This window comes from Asterias amurensis, chromosome 10 (assembly GCF_032118995.1).
Source record: "Asterias amurensis chromosome 10, ASM3211899v1".
Lineage (NCBI taxonomy): Eukaryota > Metazoa > Echinodermata > Asteroidea > Forcipulatida > Asteriidae > Asterias > Asterias amurensis.
In genome coordinates this window covers 8789217-8811440 of record NC_092657.1, presented here as the reverse complement: position 1 = coordinate 8811440, position 22224 = coordinate 8789217, and the positions used below count along the sequence as shown (strand labels likewise).

The following is a 22224-nucleotide window of genomic DNA, read 5'->3' as shown; positions in this document are numbered from 1 at the left end:
GATTATTTATCGGACTAAAAATTCCATATATTGTCCTTTCACGTTACAATTCTCGGGATGACATCGGCGTTTGTAAATCTCCGAAAGGTGACTGCTTAAAACTCAATCTCCTTCAAATTTTGCCAAAAGGTAAAAATCAAGTACATAAATCACTTCTTGAGGTTTAATAAGCGATACACTTACCTTTTTTGTAACTCATCAACGGTTTTGAAGATCAAGATCGAACTCTTTTTTTTTTCCAAACTTTGTGATGTCGCGTCCAAAAAATATGGGGACGAGGTTAAAGCTGAATATGTGCTCTTTGTGTAAAAAAAAAGCGACCGGGTACGGTTAAAAAAACCTCATAACGAAGTGTCAACAGAAGCAATACTCGGACGTTATCTTTCCAAAAACGTTTGAAGGTGACACGGACGCAACGGACCCCGCGGCCCGTATAAATATACTGCAATACAATCTTAAGTGCTCATCAAAAAGCTGAAGATACAGCTCATAGAGGTCTTGAATCAAGTTCTTTAGGAAATAAGTGTCCTGATGTGTGACCCCAGGTGAGAAATTTACATCCATAAACTATGATTCAATGAAGTTTTACCTGTGAGGTTTTAGGTTGCACATCTTGGTGTGTTATGAATGTGCGTTAGCGTTGTTTAAACTTAATCCGACAGGTACCTAGACAGGTACCTATTTACCCACTGGATGAAGATAAATAAATATTATTTATTAGTGTCTTGCTCGGGGGCACTGTCATGACAGGGATTCGAACCCACTGACCTGACTTAGCCACTTGAACTTGAGTGCGTTGCTCTGGACACGACACACCATTTACACCTTACAACATGCGGATTTTTGTCCCTTTTTCTTCTTTTTCTCGACTTAAACTTAAGTTGAAGTTTTAACATACTCAAGAAAGGAGCTACTCTTTGGTGTTACTAATACTAGTACTAAACATGTACAATTTGCTTTCGTATGTTGATACAATGAAACTATCAAAGGTTGAAAGAGTTGATTAACATGGGCAATTTATTGCTAATACTGATTAAAAACAAAATGCGTTACATAACATGGACTTGAAGGGACACACCGGCTCACTGTTCACGCAATTTAGGGATGTAGAACCATAAATAGTGTTTTCATAGATGGTTGATGTAAAAAAAAATCATCAAAATCATAACAAGCTTCCGTTACACGAACTCTTAAGTGTGCATCTTACGTTAGATTTTTAACCATTGTTTACATTTTGTAGCGATAATTTGAATACATGATATTTTTCGTCAATTATTCGTAAATAATTTTGTAAAAAAAAAGATTTAAATTTGGTTAAGTAAGTTACTTTTAGACGGCTGTAAGTAAAACTAGCCCAGAGTTACGTGATTGTTTGTACCACTTTTTGGTTAGAACAATCACGCGACCTGCGTTTTTGTCTTAAAATGCTCGAAAACGGCTAAATTTGATGATTTTTTTTAAGGACTGTTCTTCATTTCTGGAAGACCGTTGAAGTCATATCTTAGTCTATTTTGTAGCCCAATTCGGCCGGTGTGTCCCTTTAAAATAATATATAAAAAAAACCACAAAGCTTCTTCAGTCCTATTAGAAACGCACACAATCTAATGAATTTTTTTCTTTCTACTACTGTTTACCAGGTACATGAGCACTAACATCAACAAACTTCATGCTTGCAATGACAAATTGAGGTGGTGAATGCTCACATCTCTACGCCATTAGAAGCATTTTGCATGCTGTTTGAATCTTTCTATCTGTTTAGTATCTTTGTATGGCATTATTTGATGGTGAGATTCTGTTGTTGAAAATTTAGTGAATGGTATTTCAAAGCTAATCACCCGCTCTAACGAAATAAAGTTTAACTTTTACTTTTAATGGTCAGGAACCATAACAACAATTTAACACGTTTCTTATAAAACACATAAGAATTGGTCACGTGATATATTGTCGGGATCCCGACCAAAAAATAATTTTGACCACTTTATTTCACTGCTACTAATTTGGCGGACTTTTTTTTTGCAATGGCATTTCTATTTGCGACCAGAGCCTTTAACCACGCTATCACATCAGTACCAATGATGACAGTAGTGATGACAGTAGAAAATGTCGAAAGTAGAAAACATCCCCTGAAAGGAGATGACAGTAGAAAACATCACTGAAATGCCATATTTCATGAGAAATAAATAATTTTAACTTCGCGTTCGGAGTTAATTTTGTTTATTTTAGTTTGCATCAATGTCATTTCAAAATGTGTATCTGTTTTTCACTATCTTTGTAGCGGGTGACGATTAATAACTAAATAGTCTTAATTTTTTAAAGTCTGACTAATTCTTGACACTTGGTTGACTTTCTTAAAACTCCATGAACACGGTTTAATCTACAAACACAAAGAAATAACAAACACTGATTGTAAGCGTACAATAACATTTGACAACAGTACTGAATTCACAATGGAAATGGGTCTTCTACTACAGAGAATGCAATGTGTAAATCGCATAAATGCATAATAAAGACAGCAAAATTAAACCCATCCAAATTATTCTTTGTTGATTCGTGACAATTATTGACAACAAAAATACACTAATCTGATCCAGAATGCCCTTACATAATGACTGAAAATCTTATACTATTAAATGATTATTATATTATGAATTAGAATCTACTTACGACATTGGGCTTCCGTCAAAAGAATTTATCAACACCGACAAAGATGACAAGTAAAATGGCGACCAATACATGTGACTGAAGCAAATAAAGTTCACTGACTCTAGAATATCGCCCTCTGTTGACCCAAAACGCACCAATTAAGAATGTAATAACTTGGCATACTGAGCTTACAATTTTCTTATGTAGATGGTGGACTACATAAACTGCATGCACTGCCAGCAACTGCTTTGTTAGCAAAACCAATTATGTAAGGTTCCTTTAAATGACGATTTGATACACGATGATCATGTGGACTGTTTTGATCAGATATTATTGATATCATCATCAATCCCATCTATGGTCATATATTTTGCTGTTGTAGTGTAGCAATTGTATTCTCCTTGGCAGCATCAGAATTCGGTGCATGGCAAACTTGGCTTTATGGCATCCACATCTTATCAACTTGCAGGGCGTATCACTCACACACGAACACTTAATCAATTTCAGCACATATTGGTCGAGTTGTGGACACCATTGGCATCGTTATACCTTTGCAGTTTGGTTGTATAGGTAGAAACAAAATTTCTGTGGTAGCGAACGATTAGATGTTCGTCTTCATCAAGTTGTGCTTGGAGTTGGCTTTAAAATTGTTATTATATTCTTTACTGCAGCTAATAATTTTAATAACTCGATAAGTTGTTTGAACCATGGGGGCAGTTCTCATCTGAAAGTACATTTTTCTGTCACGTCTGTTGCTATGATTCAGATTAAATACAGTATTAAGATTGTATAAAACAAAATTAGCTGCAGTAAATCGGACAATAAAAACAGTGCATTACTTAATTTACTTTAAATTAATAATACTGGATCATGCATGCCAGCAGCAATAAAGATACAAATGTATCCTGATCCCTGTGATGGTTATTTAAACTAACAATCTTCAAGCAGGCAGACAAGCAGAAAAGTCCTTCATCAGCGGCAGCTAACCCCCACAACACACTGACACATTTGTGTTGTCATGATCAAGATTGAAATAAATGATTACGGTCGATCTCACCGGTCATTTTTATATTATCAAAACTAATTTCAAATAACCTTTGTAAATCAATGCAACAAAACCTATTATTTATTTATGTAAATATTTGTCTTTAAAATTCTAGAGAGTCAATATTTACCGTAAACAAAATGTCCATCGAGGCACCCCGGCACAAGTCATGTAGCAACCACATGTCATTTGTTTACATCGGCGTAAACCCAGACTTTATCAAGTATTATTTTTTTTAAAAGACAGTTTGTAACCATATTTGCAAATGTTAAAATAGTAAGTGTATGTTTTCATTTTATTTGCATGACTTAAAGTCTGGCAAGTATTAATATTTTATTAAAAATTATTCAGTTTGTTTTACGTTTACATAAAAGCAACCAGCGCCACCAAAAAATTGTAAAAGTTAAGCCGATAAACATTATTTTTCTGGGGCAAAAAGTTTGAGGAAAATTTCGCCTTCATCTGGAATTGCCCAAACTTTACAGGGTGTCATCATGCAGATTCTGTTTGTACAAGGTCTACTGAACATGGATCAATGAAAACCTGTTATATACCCTCTGCTGCAAGGTGCAGGTAAAAAGTGGCATTTGGCTGCCGGACTACAGCTCTCGGGAATGAATAAAAACGTCAACATTAATTTTGATTATTATAAGTAGGTACCTTTTACTACTTGCTAGCCAGGCCTTCCGGCTAGGGCTATTTTATTTTGGTTTGGATGTGGCCTTAGTGGACAACATCAAGAGCAATCCTTTTTTTAATAATTTATATACGGTGTGCTTCGTTTGCAACGTCGGATGAACACTCATGCCAAAGTACAGAATAGACCCAGTTATCTTTTTTGCCGACGTCTTTGTAATCAGCCTTTCCGATTGCGAAAATACACGGAAAATTCTGTACTTCAGAAAGCAACCGCTCAAAAAAAATACGGTCCTCCATTTCGTTTCATATCGCTAGGATGTTGAATTTGCGTATTCATCACTTTTTGCCGATCGGGCAATTCTATTTGTCCGCTGAAACAAACGAGGTCAGCGATGCTGTCAGAGTTCAAATACTTGAACTCTACAATGACGACGCCAGTGTGAGGGCCGAGTGTATAAATCCCCTAAAAAGTGATCGCGCGTCAAGATGTCCATCGCGAGACCGACAATAAACCGGTTTTACTCGGCTGTGCGCGCTGTGCATGTGTTATCGCGTGTGTGGGATCCATTACAGCTTGCTTACTCAACCCCTGTACACAACTATATAGCTACTGTTGCCTTGACAATACAACTACTGTTCAACAATGGAGCAAGTTGATTTCACGACCATTGTCTTCTTTGTCCTTCTGTGCAGTGGATAGTGTTTGCAGTGCTCCACCCGCCCCCCCCCCCTTTGCAAAGAACACTACACTAGCGACAGTCAAGTATTGCTATGGCAACCGCTACCTTTAACCTGTTGATTTTAAGATGGAGAGACATATTTGTTCCCACCCTGCCCCCGATTTCATGAAGCGCTGCGACGCGTCGCAAGTGCAAGTTTCGACCGGTTACACGTCGTAAGTTGCGAACACGTCGCAGCTGCGACGTGTCTTACATGTATAGGTCTGCGACGCATTGCAAACCCTACGATGCGTCGCTACTTGCGATCAGTTTCGTGAAATCGGGGGCTGGTCCTGCATCTCATTGCCAAGTAGTGTCCACTGCGTTTAATGATGTAAAAATAACTTTTCAGAATAAAAGGTTGATGGGTGTGCTGCATTTCAATTGGGCATGTATGGGTTTAATTTGTATGTTTAACTATAAAGTCAATCAAGGGGAACCGGAACAACCTGGGACAAAATAATTTAATAGGGATGATAATACTGTTAAAAATGTACTTCATATCATGTTATTGTTAGTGTGTGACCACATATCTTTTAGTGTTCCTGGGACGGGCGAAATTTTCGGGGATGTCCTTCCTGCTATTCTTCCAAGTGCATATGGTTCTTCTCGGTGTATCTGCTGCAAGAAGTAATTCATTTTTTTTTTTAGAAGGCTTGCTGCCCAGAGTACGTTGCCAAGTCATGAGTGTTTGTCCTTGATTCCGATCAGATTTCATCTTCTTCCTGATCGAAAATCCTTGAATCCCACCTCAGAAAATGAAATGTACATGCACTACAGGTATAACCGGGCTTGAAAGTACACGGCGGCCATGGCCGTCTATGCCCCTCCAACTGGCCGTGATGCCCTTCACAAATTTCCGCTTTTCACGGCCAGAATTGCCGTGCCCTTTTTTCCTTTTGGCCGTCGTGCCCTTTTTTTTCGTCTTAAAAAAGGGCCGTCGAGCCTTTATTTTCATAAAACACCCCAAATGTTTACGTGTTTAGTATTCGTCCAACGAAACTTCGCTTGTGAAGTGTAAAAAAAATATAATCCAATGCAATGAGGTCAAGATACATCATCGTACAAACAACGAGTAGCGCAACTTGTTTTTCCAATCGTGACATCTGTTGCGAACCTGTGCACATGTCGAGCGATTAGCCCGAACATCTGACTTCCCATTTTCACAGGTGACCCATCAATTACATGAATCATTGAACGACAGCGGGCGCTGTTGTTTTTCGACCGCCCTCTGCTGGCATTGTTGCACCGCGTGATCTCAACAACCTTTTTAGTTACTATTGCTTACAAAAACCTTTCAGGTCAAACATATAACTTTATAGTATAATAATGCCGCAAAAAGATCGTCTGAAGCGTTCTGAAAGGGATGTACGAACGCTCTGCTGCAAAATGCAAGAAACTTGACTTCTTTTTGGGGTAAGTAAAGATTTATTTTTTATTTTCTTAATAGGCCTAAAATAAAAGTAAACCAATTCAATGTAATGCCAATCAGGTCAAGTTTGCTTATGATGAATAAAGTATGACTTATCATCCTTCTTACTGTAAACTGGTCAATTTTGTTGCTGGTTTCTTAATTTCTTTTTTTTTTAGGGGGGGGGGGTAAATATTTTTTATTTTTAAATACTACAAATATTGTTTTAAAACTAATTGGTACAGTTTGCTCCTGAATAAGATATGATTTCTCAATATCCTTATTGAAATTTTATTATCAATATCCTTATTCATATGAACTGTTTAATTGGGTTTACCACCCGTAGGGGTCCCCCTGGTCATTTTTTTGTTAACTGGGAATTTTCTCGAGCTACATTATTATAGCATCTAAATGAAAAGCACTAGTAAAACATAACTTATTTTAAAGTAAACAAGAACATTGTTTTTAAAAAATTAGAGAAAGCGTTATCCTTAATCTTTTTGTCTTTTTTTCTTCTTCAAAAAACAGGAATACCGCGTACCCTTTTTTGCTGTATTTAAACTATAATCATGTATTTATATAATTTATTTTATTTGTGTGTTTTAACACGAACCCTGCTTCAACCAAACCTTCAAAATCTACAGATCACGTGCAAGATTCTCATACTAAAAAGTCATCACAGCTGGTACACTGCAAGACAAAGTGTGCGACAGTTGATGGGTGGGGGTTTGACTGGTTAGAGTACAAAAGAAACGATGGATACGTCACCAAAATGTGGTGCAGCTTCTGTCGACCTAAACCAGACAACTCCCAAAACATCAAAAGCATTCACTCAGGGCAGAAACAACTATGTGACTCATGGCACAAACAACATGAAGAAAGATACAGTCGTGTCACATAGCACATCCAAAGCCCACTTGACAAATGTGACATCCGAGATGAATCTCAACAAGAATCCAGTCATTGTTCAACACATACAGGCGATGAAACCAATAATAGAAGCAAAAATGTGTAATTGTTTTTGACACTGCCTACACAGTGGCATCTTGTGAGCAGCCATTAACACTGTACCAGACTCTTGCAGCTGTTGAGAAGAAACATGGTGTTGACCTTGGCTCTACATATATCAACTCAAAAAGCATGTCGGGCATTTATTGGGCATGTTACAGAAAGTCTTGAAAGATGACGCTGACACATTCTACTGCTCACTTCTGTTTGATGGTAGTTCAGATAAATCGCAACCCGAGAAAGAAGTTGATAGAGGATGGTGTCCCCAAGATAAAACTCCTTGGAATCGCTGAGCCTAGTCGAAACGATGCTAATGGGGTACATGAGGCTATCACAAAGTTGTGCAAAGATCGTCAGCGGTGAATTGTGGGAGAGTTAATGGCGTTTTAACTCAATGGCAGTCTGCCGGAGTTCCATGGCTTGTGATGATGCATTTGTAGCTCACAGACTTGAACTATCCGTAAAGGATGCATTCAAGGAAACGTACTTCGAACAAATTGATGAGCAGATGATGATGAGGTTGTACTACCTGTATCGGAGATCTCCGAAATAATGGAAGCAGCTGAAAACTGTAGCCGGTATTTTGAAGGAGCATATGCTCAAGCCTTCAGAATCACAGGAAACTGGGTGGATTGACCACAGGAGAAAGGCCCTCACATGTCTTGCTACTACCACAGTATTGCCACACAATTTGAAGAGCAGCCCACAGGAAAGTGCAAAAACATCCCAGCTGATGCAGCAAAGATGAAGGGTTACCTGAAGCTGATGAAGTAATTAATGGTCATCTTTTGACCTTTTCCACAATTTCGAAGCCATATTGGCGGCCTCTTTGATGACCGTTTTGGTAGCCAATGTGACTGACAATACTCGGCTGTCTGGACTTGATCAAAGGCAGCAAAACAAAGTACTAGAGGCTTAAAGCAACATTAGGTTACTAATGTCTGTATCGCAATCTTTGCTTATTTCGGCAAATTTTGTCATCAAACTTCCTGTTTTTGCAATTTGCCATTTCTCTCTTAGTATCGTTGTATGAGTAGTTAGTTTTACCAGTAGTTTGTGTAGCTTTGTACATTGAAGAAACTTGAATAAATTTCCCCCTCCAGGGAAAAAAAGAAAGTGGCCTGCTATATTGAATTTGAAGTACAATATCATTTTTACCAGGAATGGAACTGTTGAGGAATACAACATATGACTAACATATTAATTTGTATATTTATTGTCATTTTGCAAAAATATGACATTTTTAAATATCGACTCTTTATGGCGGCCATCTTGGCGGCCATCTTGGTTCTTCTCTGTAGATAAAGTAACCATTTTTGTATCCAAGGCACTGCTCTTAGATGGAATAAGTCTTACCTTACTGATCGCCTCCTCCAGGTTGTTAGCATACTAGGGGAGTCTTCAATTCCAGCTAAGATTCCTTTCGAGAACCACAGAGCTGTGTCATCGATCCAATTCTGTTCACACTTTACACTTCACCCCCGGGTCCCATAGCGGGTCGACATAGCTTACAATATCACTTCCATGCTGACGAATCCCAATGTTAAACATCATTTAGCCCCACTACCACAGGTGATAGCTGCCTGACCGATATCCAGAACTGGATGTCGGCCAACTTCCTAAAGTTCAATCCTGACATAACCAAATTTCTTGTCATATCGTCTCCAAAGCTCAATAACAAACGCATCCAAGACGTGCAGGCTAACGATGCTATTGTCAAACACAGCTCTGATGCCCTCAATCTTGGAGTGTCATTTGATCAATTCATGACTCTAGCGAAACAAGTCTCTAACACCGATATGCATAACTCTCTCTGGCTTAAAGTCTAAGAGATACACATGACATTTCTCATTTCCAAAACTCCCTTAAAACACATCTTTTTCAGACTGGCCTTTGAACACAACTGAGATTTCTTCTTTTGACATGGACCGGCGCCTTTGAATGTGTAGACGTAGAAATGCCGTGTTTCGTGGTCATTATTATTGTTCTTGGTGATGGATCCCAAGCCAGGAAGACTTCCAATGAGAATGAGCTAGTGATGGAGCGTGTCTTCAACAAGGGAATTCCTGTTTACTTTGTTGCGGCTCTTGAAGACGTAGATCACTTTGGAGAAGATAACCTTCACAATGCCTGAGGAATTCTGAGATCAAGTTGAATATGGATCCTCAGATTTCTAGTAAAGCCATTGTTGACTGCTTTAGTTAAGTCATCCACTGACCAAGCCTTGAATAAAGATACATATTGGTGTCTACTTGATGAAAATTACACGGTTCGCAACTCAATCCTCCGTACAGAAAAGAAATTTACCCGAATAAGGTGAATGTTTGGCCGAATCTTGGAATTGGACAGCAACCTCGTTGGTCAACAAAATCCCACATAAAGAACTTGCATTTAAATGCTTTAAATGTTGTAGGAAGAAGTCGTTGGATACTGGCCGACCCAGACTTTTCCAACATCGTTCTCCAAAAATGTACCATTTATCCTCCTTGGAAAAACTGGCTGAAGCATAACTCGACCGTTGAAGCTTGGTTTGCAAGCGTCCAGAACTTGTATTTATAAAACGAATTCATTCTGTGTACAAGTATTAACTTTTACGAAAGAAAGAATGTTTAAAAATAAGCACAATACTTGTACCACCAAATCTCGCGGTTTCACATGATACAAGGCGCCCCTTACTATCCAGACCACGACTTTCCTGTAGGAGACGGATATCTCATAACACCTTGCGGTTACATGACACTCAAATGTGGGTCAACTTCAGAAGTCAAAGACGAGCTTGGCTGAAACCACCTATACACCCCAAGGACTGGACCATAACAAGTAGTCAACCGTGCCCCAAAATTCCATAAAGTGACAATCCAGGAACACATCAATGATTTGCTGCCAATCTTTGAAAGTGATTGTATCGCACTCGGTCAAACGGGCATCGTTCTGATTGTGGATGGCGGTCCAGACTTGAGTGATGCATCCTGGACAGTGCTTCTCCTCCTCTCTCGGTTACTTCGGAAGTTGAACCTGGACTTAATCTGTATGACCAAGTATGCGTCGAAAAACTCTGTGCTAAACCCGATCGAGCATGGATGGTCCCCGCTAAGCAAGATGCTTACATCTGTCAAACTGAAGAGCACCCTTGATGAAGAAAACCTGCCCCCAACTTCGCGAAACACTCAAACAGCGCATGAGAAGAGGATCAAAGAAGCGACCTTGTTCGACAACGCCATGGTAGACCTCAAGGCATTCTGGGATGGTCATACATTTGGTTTTTTAATCTCCTCTTCCCACCTTCCCTGCACTCACCCACCCGAGCCATTCCACCCAATAGTGTCATCGGGCTCGAAAGCCAAATTATTGAAAACGCGGACATTTATGAGGAAATGTTATTTGCTCTTAAGCAAGTTAACAAGCGACCCAGAGAATTCTCACTTGTAAGGTGCTTGGATGTGAACTGTGTTTTTTTGTTCCACACACCCAGCGAGTGCTGTCAAATCGGTTGGAGAAATTCGGAAGAATCGCGGTATCGTGCTGCTGCCGAAGGAATGGCCAACACAACCTCAGCACTACATGACTGACCTTGAACTCACTGCCCTAACGACCTGGTAAACCTAGAGACAATACCGTCACACGTGGAAAAAGATCTTGGGGAATGCCCTGACTATTCTTGCTATTTGTTTTCCCTCAAAAGCAGACAAGAGAAGACATTCTTCAATCTTTCATTAAAGTTTGGACCGATTATGCAAAAAATCACCCGACTGGGGTTTCTTTTCAGCTTTGAAAAGGAAGGTACACGTTTGGTAAATACTACACAAAATGTTTTAACTTACAAGCTGTCTTGGCATCGAACATTGGATAATTTGTAATGCGATAATTCCAGACAGTGCTGATCATTAATGCGCATGTCAATATACAATGAAAAAGTAAAACAAAACAGAGCAATATTACCAATAATACAAATGATATTATTTTCTTTCTTATTAAATTTGTATACTCCTTTTATAGTCATATCATATATTACTACAATTAGACTTTCATCTATTTACTCTGATTGCCAATCAATTCTTTTTAATGTGTGTCTGCAACTGTAAAGAAGACAGCAATCATAAGAAAGATTAAAAAAGTAGCAGTCGAGAATAATAATAGGAATTGATTGTGTTTTGTTTTCATCAACAGTCTATGGTTGTGATACTTCTTCATTTTATTGAAAAGCTAAATCTCAACACTTTGAAGGAAACAAATGAGACACCTTAATTCAGTACTTATAAACAGTAACAGAAACGACAAAAAAAATCGTCCGTCTTAGCATTTTGAATTCAGAGAGTAAATAAAATATCCTTAGTATGGCATATTCAGTTTGGTTTCACCATCCCTCGATTTAACAAATGTGGAGGTGTATGGTTTATTTGGAATTCAAAGGTATTTTAAGAGCGCTATGAGACGATGGCCATCGATGGATACTTTCATCAATGAGTTTTAACTTTTATTACATCAGTTTAAAGCAACTGAACCCTTTCTGTACAAGAAGAAAAAAAATCACAGACTTACAAATAACTTACAGGGTGTACAGAAGGTAGTGGTGAAAGACTTCTCTTGAAATATTGTTCCATGAAATGCTTTTATTGAGAAACAGTTAAACAATATCAATTATCATTAACGAGAATTACGGATTTATTTTAAACACACGTCATGACACGGCGAAATGCGCGGATACAAGGGTGGGTTTTCCCGTTGTTTTCTCCCGACTGCGATGACCGATTAAGCCCAAATTTTCACAGGTTTGTTATTTGATATAGAAGTTGTGATACACGAAGTGTGGGCCTTGGACAATACTGTTTACCGAAAGGGTCCAATGGCTTTGATTATTATCCGGTGGAAACCTATCAATTTGAGAATGGAGGAAGGGGACACTTTATGGGTTAACAGGAACTTGGCTAGTAACCCTCACCGAATTGGGGTGTACACCCCAATGATTGGTGTAGTCTTGGTGCACATTTGGTGTACACCAATTGAGCACCACGCTTATGCAAATGAAGTGACTACACCAAACATACAACACAAAATCTTTGCCATAGTGGTACATACACCAAAAGTACACCACAAACTGTTTGTTCTCAAAGCAATGTCACCAAATGTGCATCACAAACTGTTTGCTCTCAGAGCATGGCACCAAATTGGCACCACAAACTGTTAGTTCTCAAAGCATGGCACCACGTACTTTTAGCTCTCAAAGAATGGCACCAAATATGTACCACAAAAACTTCAGTTTTGAACAATGCACTTCAAATTTACCACAAACATGTACGTAAATGTATTTACATGTACATGTACATTTTAGTTCTCAAAGCATGACACCAAATATGCACCACATAAACTTGTTATAAAATAATATCATTGCATGGTCCTTATAAAGTATTTTTTCTTAAAATCATACAATAGGGATTGCATGCATTTACTTACGTTGCACTACACAAACAAAAAATAATCCAAAACACTCAAGGTTTGTGTAAAATGTAATCTGAACAAAATATTTCATGGAAAATCTCAACCATGGACACAACAAAATTATTAGATAAATAACTACAATTAAAAGCACTGTGCACGTTTGGTAATTGTCAAAGACCAGTATTCTCACTTGGTGTATCCCAACATATGCATGTGAAAATTTGGGCTCAATTGGTGGTCGATGTTGGAAGAAAATTATGAAAGAAAAAACACCCTTGTTGGACAAATTTGTGTGCTTTCAGATAGGAATAAATACTTCTAGCTAGAAGTCTTTTATTATTTGAGTGAGAAATTACTTATTTTTTTAAAAAACTACGTTACTTCAGAGGGAGTCGTTTTATACAATGTTTTATATTATCAACAGCTCTCCGTTGCTCGTTACCAAGGAAGTTTTTAAGCTAACATTTGTTTTGAATAATTACCAAACGTGTACGATGCTTTTAAATGCCATTAAATAACGCCTTTCCAAAGCATTTTACAGGCCCTTCTGCTTTCAGACAAGTCACAAGTTTAAAAAAAGGTCACCAACATATCCATGTTTTTGTTAAGTACGTAAAGCCCTTTCATATGATGTTTAGATTGTCAAAATAGATTATGTGGTTGAGGAAATATGAACTTATGAAATAATGACGACTGTAGACGAGACTAACCGAAAGGAAAATGTATGTTGAAAACTCCTTGAACAAAGACTGTACACGAAGATACATGGGGCGCTCTAGGGATGAGCACTAGAGCGTGACTCTGCACTGCATGTGACACCACACGTGTTGAACGTATAAACTCTTTATGCACGATTGCAATGGGGGAAATACGTCGTTCTTTACAACTTCCGATTTGAACCAGAAGACAATATCAAAATGGGGTCATGTCTGTGAAGCGTTCACGCAGTTTTTGATGGCCATTCCGATGATGTATTGATTGTAAAAATCTCTCATGTATGATTTTTTGAAATAATAAACTTTTCATTTTTTATAAGTCAAGAATGGGTGACGTCATCATGACGTAACTCAAACGGTTTTCTCTCCTAATGAATATCTAACTATGTGCGAAGTTTCAAATTCATACGAGTTTGGAAAAGGTGCTTTTGTTAGCGGACAAGGGACGCTGAGAAGAAGAAGAAGAAGTATGAAGAAGGAGAAAAAAACGAACAAAAATAAGAGGTGTTCCGGGCTGTTGGCCAGAACACCTAAAAAAAAAAAAAAAACGAACAAAAACAAGAGGTGTTTCGCTCCGAACACCTAAATATGAGAATTTGTTTGATAACAAATTCGAGGTGTTCGTATGAATTTATGACATTTAGTTCAGGATATATGATTTGTATACTTTAAACTTCCTATTTGGACCAAAAGGGAAGGTCAGAGTGGGGTCACGCTTCGAATAAAATCTCAAAATGTGTATTAAGCTAGCAAGCAGCACAAAGATTACGACTTCATGACATGTGGTTAAGGAAATATGATTTTTAATATTTAAACTTCCTGTTTGGACCAGAAGGAAATGTCAAAGTGGGGTCATGCATCTGAACAAATTGTCACGAGTGTTGTTAGCTACAAGACAGCACAAATGTTACGACTTTATAACATGGTTCAGGAGATATGATTATTTGAATTTTTGAGTTTCCTGTTTGGACCGGAAGTAAAGATCAAAGTTGGGTAATCGATAAAAACAAAGTGTCACGTGTTGTAAGCTACAAGACAAAACAAACAATACAACAATAGGATATGCGGTTCAGAAGAAATGATTTTTTTAAGTAATTAAGTTTGAAATACTGTAACTTGATACCCGATGACGTCATGATAAACAAAATGTGTTTTTCTTACTAACAAATTGTGTAAGGTACAAATAAATGTAATAAGTAGTGGAGCAAATAGGTCGTTAAAATTCAGCGTAAAGAGCTATGAAATAAAGCTTATCACTGGAACTTCCGTTTGGACGGGAAAAGGGGTCAACCAAGGTAACCAAATGAACTTTTGAACAGTTTTTATTCGAAGTATTAAGTGTAAAAACAGCTTGTGTTGTCGGGGTCCGCCCGATAGTCCGAAGGTCCGTTAGTCCGAAGGTGCAAAAGTCCGAAGGTTCGATAGTCCGAACGCGCAAATTTTCCATAAGAGGGGGTTCATTAGTCCGAAAATGTAATAGGGTTCGTTAATCCGAACATATGATGCCATAGTCCGAAGGTTTATTAGTCCGAAGGTTCATCGATCCGAAGGTTTACTGGTCCGAAGGTTCGGTAGTCCGAATTTAAAAAAGGTTAGTTGGTCCGAAGGTTCGATAGTCCGAAACAAAAACGAGGTTCAACAGTCCGAAGGTTCATTATTCCGAATCGACGATAAGGTTCGATAGTCCGAATCGACGATAAGGTTCGGTAGTCCGAATCGACGATAAGGTTCGATAGTCCGAATTGACAAAAAGGTTCGATAGTCCGAATTTACAATAAGGTTCGATAGTCCGAACTGACAATAAGGTTCGATAGTCCGAATCGATAATAAGGTTCGATTAAGGTTCGAAAGACGCACACCGTAGGGAAATTTAAATAAGAAGTTCGTTTTGTTCATAGATATAAATTAAAATAACTGAAATAACTAGATCGGCCGCGCGTACATACACGGGTTCTGGCATGGGTCCGCCATTGGCCTATCTCCCCTGTTCACTTTCTGTGCGATGCTGTGGTCACGTGACTTGTTGCCGTCGGCACGTGACATTTAGCGCGTCCAAAGCCTATCTCCCGTGTGCATTTTCTGCGCGTCGGCTTTCGAACGTGAAATAGTTACCGCGTCCATGGCGAACCAAAATAAATTCTACACAGGCAATGGCGCGTGTGTACTGTCGATTCGGACTATCGAACCTTATTGTCGATTCGGAATAATGAACCTTATTGTCGATTCGGACTATCGAACCTTATTGTCAATTCGGACTGTCGAACCTTATTGTCAATTCGGACTGTCGAACCTTATTGTCGATTCGGACTATCGAACCTTATTGTCAATTCGGACTATCGAACCTGATTGTCAATTTGGACTACCGAACCTTCGGAATATTTAACCTTATCCTATTTTCGGACTAACAGGCCATTCAGACTATCGAACCTTCGGACTGTCGGACCTTCGAACTATTGAACCTGCGGACTAACGAACCTTCGGACTGACGGACCTTCGAACTATTGAACCTTCGGACCATCGAACCTTCGGACTATCGAGCGGTAACCGTGTTGTCGAGGGGATATGATTTTTTTAAGTATTAAACTTAAGACGCTCGCATTCAATTTCACAGTATCCAAGCCTTGTGAATATTTTGTTGCATGCGGCTTGAACGGATATAGCTCTTTGGTTAGTTCAAGTGTTGTGTTGGTACTATACATGTACATAAAACAAAATAATGGGGAGCCCTCTTTAAAGGAATTATGTTTTTGACTGTTTCCTAAACAAAGTGTGAAATAAGTCTATACATGTAAATGCTATTATTACCTCCTTTAATATGTCAAAAGCTGATTCAACCAAAGTTCTTGTAACGAGCCATTTGTTGATGGACTATTACAAGAGATTGTTATAAAATGATATTGTATTGTTTGATGCTATAGTTAGTGTCAAAAGCAATTTTTGAAGGACAGATGTAATAAAGAGTGACGCTGCTGCATTTAATTTTTGTACAGAAAGGTAGCATTCACATTCCTCAGTCCATAAAGTGTCTCATTTCTTAATATCGTTCAATGAAAGTGCAAACAGTGAAACCAACCTCGGCCGCACTACACTTTGTCGCGTCGGCGGTGGGACACACTAGTCCCATTCCAACAATGAGGGAGTGCTTTACTTTTAACAGGGCATGTTTGATACGCACACGACAGCATAATGCACTATTTATGTTCTTGTTGTGCTATTAATGGAGGTCAACACAAACGCACGCTTTTACGACCAGAAGACAATCAAACTGGTATCGTGTATCATTGCAAAAGTTTGAGCACGCTAAAGGATGTTCTATACCGACATGTAAATATTGGAAATATGACTAGCAGTTGTTGAGACATGAATTTTTTGAGTTTTGAACTTCCGGTTTCAACTGGAAGTAAAGGTCAAATGAGGTCAACTTGTGCACAACATTTTTTGTAGATGATTACAAGAGGATTTAAAGATAATTCACCATGATTTCTGAAGTTAGCAGAAAATTTCTCGGCGCACATGCACGTTTAAACTATGGATTTGTAATGTTACACCACTCCTGTACTAACCGCGGGTAAGCCAGCATTAACCCTTGCTTATGGAAAGCTTTATGAAATAGAAATTCTGCTAAGGGACGTTCTGTAAGCACAAAACGGTTGCTTACATGTTTTATGAATTTGGTCCGGGGCCCAATTTCACAGAGCTACTAAGCACAAAAAGTAGCTAAGCAAAACAAAATTATGCTTACCAGAGTAAGGTTAATTGAATAGAATAATTGAATTGAGTAATTTAATTGAATAATTGAATTACCAGTCAAACAACTATCTTACATGTACAATTTGTGACTTGTATTCTGCTCACTACTGCTTAGCAGAAAATTGTTGAGCAATATTTTCTGCTTAAGCATCTTTATGAAACTGTGCTGTTTGACCTCACATACACAGCGTGGGTATTGCATACAGTGACGTCATCGGGCCGAAACCAGGCGCGGGCCCGGGCGTGCTTGCTTCGAATGTCGTTTAGTAAAGTTTGTGCAGTATTTATACTGACTGCAGTTAGTCCAAAGCAAAGATCATATAGATGGCGTGCTACACGATCTTTGGTCCTAAGATACGTTGACCGTCCGCCGTTGCAAGAGTGGAACTGTTTAGTTGTAGAAATCGAAAATGCCGTCATTGGAAGAAGTATTGAGACAAAGGAAGCCATATGTTGGCAGAATTAATGTGAAAGTGGTTTGTAAAGGTAAAGATGGTAACCGTTTGCGATACGGTGTATCTGATGGCAAGACGGCTGCTGAGTGCGAGCTGATTGGCTGCGATGAAGATGTAGTAGGCAAGATGGCCGTTGGCGCGTCTGTTGTTATCATAAATGCAAGTGTGAAGCAGTATCTACGGAAGTACCTGCAAGTAACTAGTGGATCCCGAGTAACCAACACAGGGACTGTGGATGTACCAGATAGTGTGAGGCAACAAGCTGAAGAGTTGATTAATCCAGCACCTGCTGCCTTTATTAAGCTTGACGTCGTAAGCACATCTCCGCTGAAGAAATTAGTTTCAGTGAAAGGGCAGATCGTTGGGGTGAGTAAACAGTCAGTAGGTTTTGTGCACTGTATTGTAGTGAATAATGAAGTTGTTACATTTTTGGATTGATGTTTAGTTACAAGTGATTAATGTTGACATGGTTGAGGTGGTTTACACAATGGAGAAAACTTCAGATGTGAAAGTCTTTCAAATGCCAGGATGGTATTATACAGTTAATGATTATCAACAATTTCAATAAAAAATGAACAAAGATTGTTGAGATGATGGACAAAGGAAGTTTGAACATATGTTACATGTGTGTTGCAGTAACTATCAATCATGACAATGTTTGTAATTAAATGTTTACAGTATTTTTTATGATTTCACTAAATTTTTGTTAAAATTGTGTTTATTTTGTATAGGAAGAAATGATTAAAAGTGTGAAATCAAGAGGTGTGGACATAGCAGTAAAGAATGTCACAATCAAAGAAAAATCATCCAGATGTAGAGTTGCTCTTTGGCGTGATGTTGCACATTCCCCAGTAAGTGTAGGGGACTAAATAGAGGTATTACCAGTGAGTGGGACCAGGAAGTCTACCTCTCATTTACTAGGATGAGTAACGTAAAGGTTTGTAAATTATTTTTGAATTACGTTAAGGACAGTTTCCATCACCCTGGATATGTCTTAACTTATTTGGATGTCCCATTCTGTCACCTTCTTCTGATACTACACTTTGTGAATAGACTCTATTAATTCCAACTGACTTGCACAAAGACTGCTTATGATCAGATGACAATGCATTAAACCTAAATACTACTTCCTCAGATATTACTACTAGTTCAATGTCATCACTATCTTCAACGTTCGCTGTATCATTTTTCAAGCTGTCTACAGTAACTCCAGAAAATTGATCATCAGAATCACTGACATTAGTACATGTACTTTCTTGAATTGGAACTTCACTTGAGGTGTCATGAACAACACAACTTATTTCTGAATCTTTCAGCTCAGTTATCTCTTGTGCTTGTTCAATGTCTTCAGCAGCACCAATAACAAAATCATGTGTACCATCATCAAGACAAACAGTCACTCCTGTAACTTCAACTTGTTCATGGTTATTTAAATTCATTGAATTGGCCAATTCAGTACAATACCTGTGAACATGTTGCCATGTCGGTGCACATTTTATGATACTTGCTCCTTCACTTGTTAGATGGCCATTACTGTTTCTAGAATGAGAATCAAAGATATAATACATCATAGTGTGTGAAATAACACAAAATGTGTTTCCATTAAAGCATACGAAACACCTGTTATATTTCTGCAATGTTTGCTCAACAGCTCTATCCAGCTCCATCATGTTGAATTCTGACAAATGTCCATCATCATTAAACATACCACTCACTGATTCATGATAAATCATAGTAAAGCTTTTGTTGAATACAATTAACTGATTGGGCAATTCATTAATTAACAAATAATCATTGTGCGTTGTGGAACTGTTTGATAAATGACCATATAGTTCATTGCCAGTATTTAAAATTAAATCCATGTCATTGCTAGTTCATTGTTTCAGATCTTTAACATGACTGTACATCATAGCACACAAGCTGTTTGCAACACACTGTTTCCCACTGTTTCCACCAAATTTTGAATTACCTTGATGGAAATGTCCTTGTAGAGCAAAAGTGTTGATCTCTTTCATTATCACTTCTTTCTTCAATTTCTTCTCTTTCAAGTCTTCATGTGGAGACACTGACCTTTTTTCTGTTCTGTGCAGTTGGGGGGAATGTTGTTGAACACTGTTAACACATTCTATTTTTTTTCTCATATACCAAGTACGCTCTGTTTCCTTAGTACTGTCTTTTTCAGTCTTTGCTGGTTTTGTTGCTTTACTTCTTAAAAAGTATCCTCCACTTTGTTTCATTATTGGTACTTTAGTCTTTGTCACATTGGATTTATTTGTTTCCATGGAACAGTTAACTTCTAATCTATATTGTACACAGCTGTCATAAGAATGACTATCATTGTTGTAAACCTGTTCATTATCTTTGTGAGTAGACATACTAAGATCACATGCCTGGTTCACATTGTCTTCATTATGGGTACACATTGTAATTTCGTACATATTCACATCAGTTGGAATTCCATAATCACAGAAAAGGGAATCACAGTAGTTACTTTCCCTGCACTTACAACATATCCATACACATGACTTATTTCTCAAAATGTAATTTCCCTGTGTAACTCCCATGCATTCAACACAATACCACTTACTACATTCACACTGTACCTTGGCATCTAATGTTGCAATCATCTTATCACAAAGCCAACACTGATTTACATTAACACTTGTAATATCCGATTCAAGAGTCCGTTTTTGTGCACAATTTTTTCTGTTTTGCCTTGGCCTTTCGCAAACAGTAGCTTTTTGTACTTGATTGTGTAGCACAGGTTCTTCAATTTTCACACACTGATTTTCATTGGCCTTTTTGCCATTTTTCACTGTCTTTACATCATTCATCGTCTCTACGTCTTTCATTTTCTTCACAAGAAAATTAAGAATTCTCTTAGTATGGGAGAAAATGAATTCTGTGACTTTTCATGCAGTCTCCTTTCTTCTTTGCTCATACAGCATTCTACAACCTTACCACCTTTCTTCATATTATGACTCTTTCTGAATGCTTCTCTTCTTTGTTTCCTTCTACAACTTCTCGATACTTTCTTTCTCCCTCTTCTTTCAATGACTTCTTCTGTACAGTCCAAAACCTTTCCACGTCCACAATGCTGTGTCCACTTACACTAACTAAGCCATCTTAACCTTTTGACGTTACTAACTCTTAAATGCCACAACATCATCTTTCTTCTCAGTGTACTCATAGTTCTCACAACATTGTTCTTCACTTTGATCACTTTGGACACAAAACACTTTGTATAAAACTTGCTTTGATCTTGCCTCTTTGCTTTGAAATTCATTGCCACATTTTTCTGTTGGGGTTTCAGTGTTGTCCTCTTACTCTTACATGTGCACACACTCTTCTTCTTGAATACATTGCTTTTACTCATAATTGCACAAATTCTCTTACAATTTCTAGATATTACATTCCAAGAAACACTCATGGCCTTTTTATAGCCAATCATTTCATTCAAACTCTCTAGAAGCTCAATCCACTGAGAATCCATTCCACTCAACAGAATTCCAACATTCTCATCATCTACAGTTGTATCTGTTTACATAGCTCTGTTCATATTCAGTTGTGTTACCTTTGTTCTGCAAGCTCTGCACATGGCTCACCCCATGTAAATTGTGCACATGGCTCTCCCCATGTAAGTTGTGCACATGGCTCTCCCCATGTGAGTTCTGCACATGGCTCTCCCCATGTAAATTCTGCACATGGCTCTCCCCATGTAAATTCTGCACATGGCTCTCCCCATGTAAGTTCTGCACATGGCTCTCCCCATGTAAATTCTGCACATGGCTCTCCCCATGTGAGTTCTGCACATGGCTCTCCCCATGTAAGTTCTGCACATGGCTCTCCCCATGTAGGTTCTGCACATGGCTCTCCCCATGTAAATTCTGCACATGGCTCTCCCCATGTAAATTCTGCACATGGCTCTCCCCATGTAAATTCTGCACATGGCTCTCCCCATGTAAATTCTGCACATGGCTCTCCCCATGTAAATTCTGCACATGGCTCTCCCCATGTAAGTTGTGCACATGGCTCTCCCCATGTGAGTTCTGCACATGGCTCTCCCCATGTAAGTTCTGCACATGGCTCTCCCCATGTAGGTTCTGCACATGGCTCTCCCCATGTAAATTCTGCACATGGCTCTCCCCATGTAAATTCTGCACATGACTCTCCCCATGTAAGTTCTGCACGTGGCTCTCCCCATGTAAGGTACGACTCTGAATACACTCCATTATCTTGATCTTCTACTGGCTGAAATAAAGAAAGAAAACCAAAATCTACTCATTTTTATAAATATATTCATGTACTGAACATGTATACACATACAGTACTTGATTAATCTCAACATAATTTTCTTTAACATTTTTTTTTTATAATTTGTTTTTAGGCAACACAGACCAAA

The 22224-nt window shown here is 38.4% G+C and overlaps 1 protein-coding gene across 1 annotated transcript; it reads left to right on the top strand.

Moving 5' to 3' along the window:
• The first annotated feature begins 17777 nt into the window (after window positions 1-17777).
• Window positions 17778-18691, top strand: LOC139942610 (uncharacterized). The gene is made up of 2 exons (XM_071939460.1): window positions 17778-18188; window positions 18554-18691. Exons 1-2 carry the CDS (start codon window positions 17778-17780, stop codon window positions 18689-18691), a joined length of 549 nt encoding a protein of 182 aa, XP_071795561.1.
• Window positions 18692-22224: the final 3533 nt, after the last annotated feature.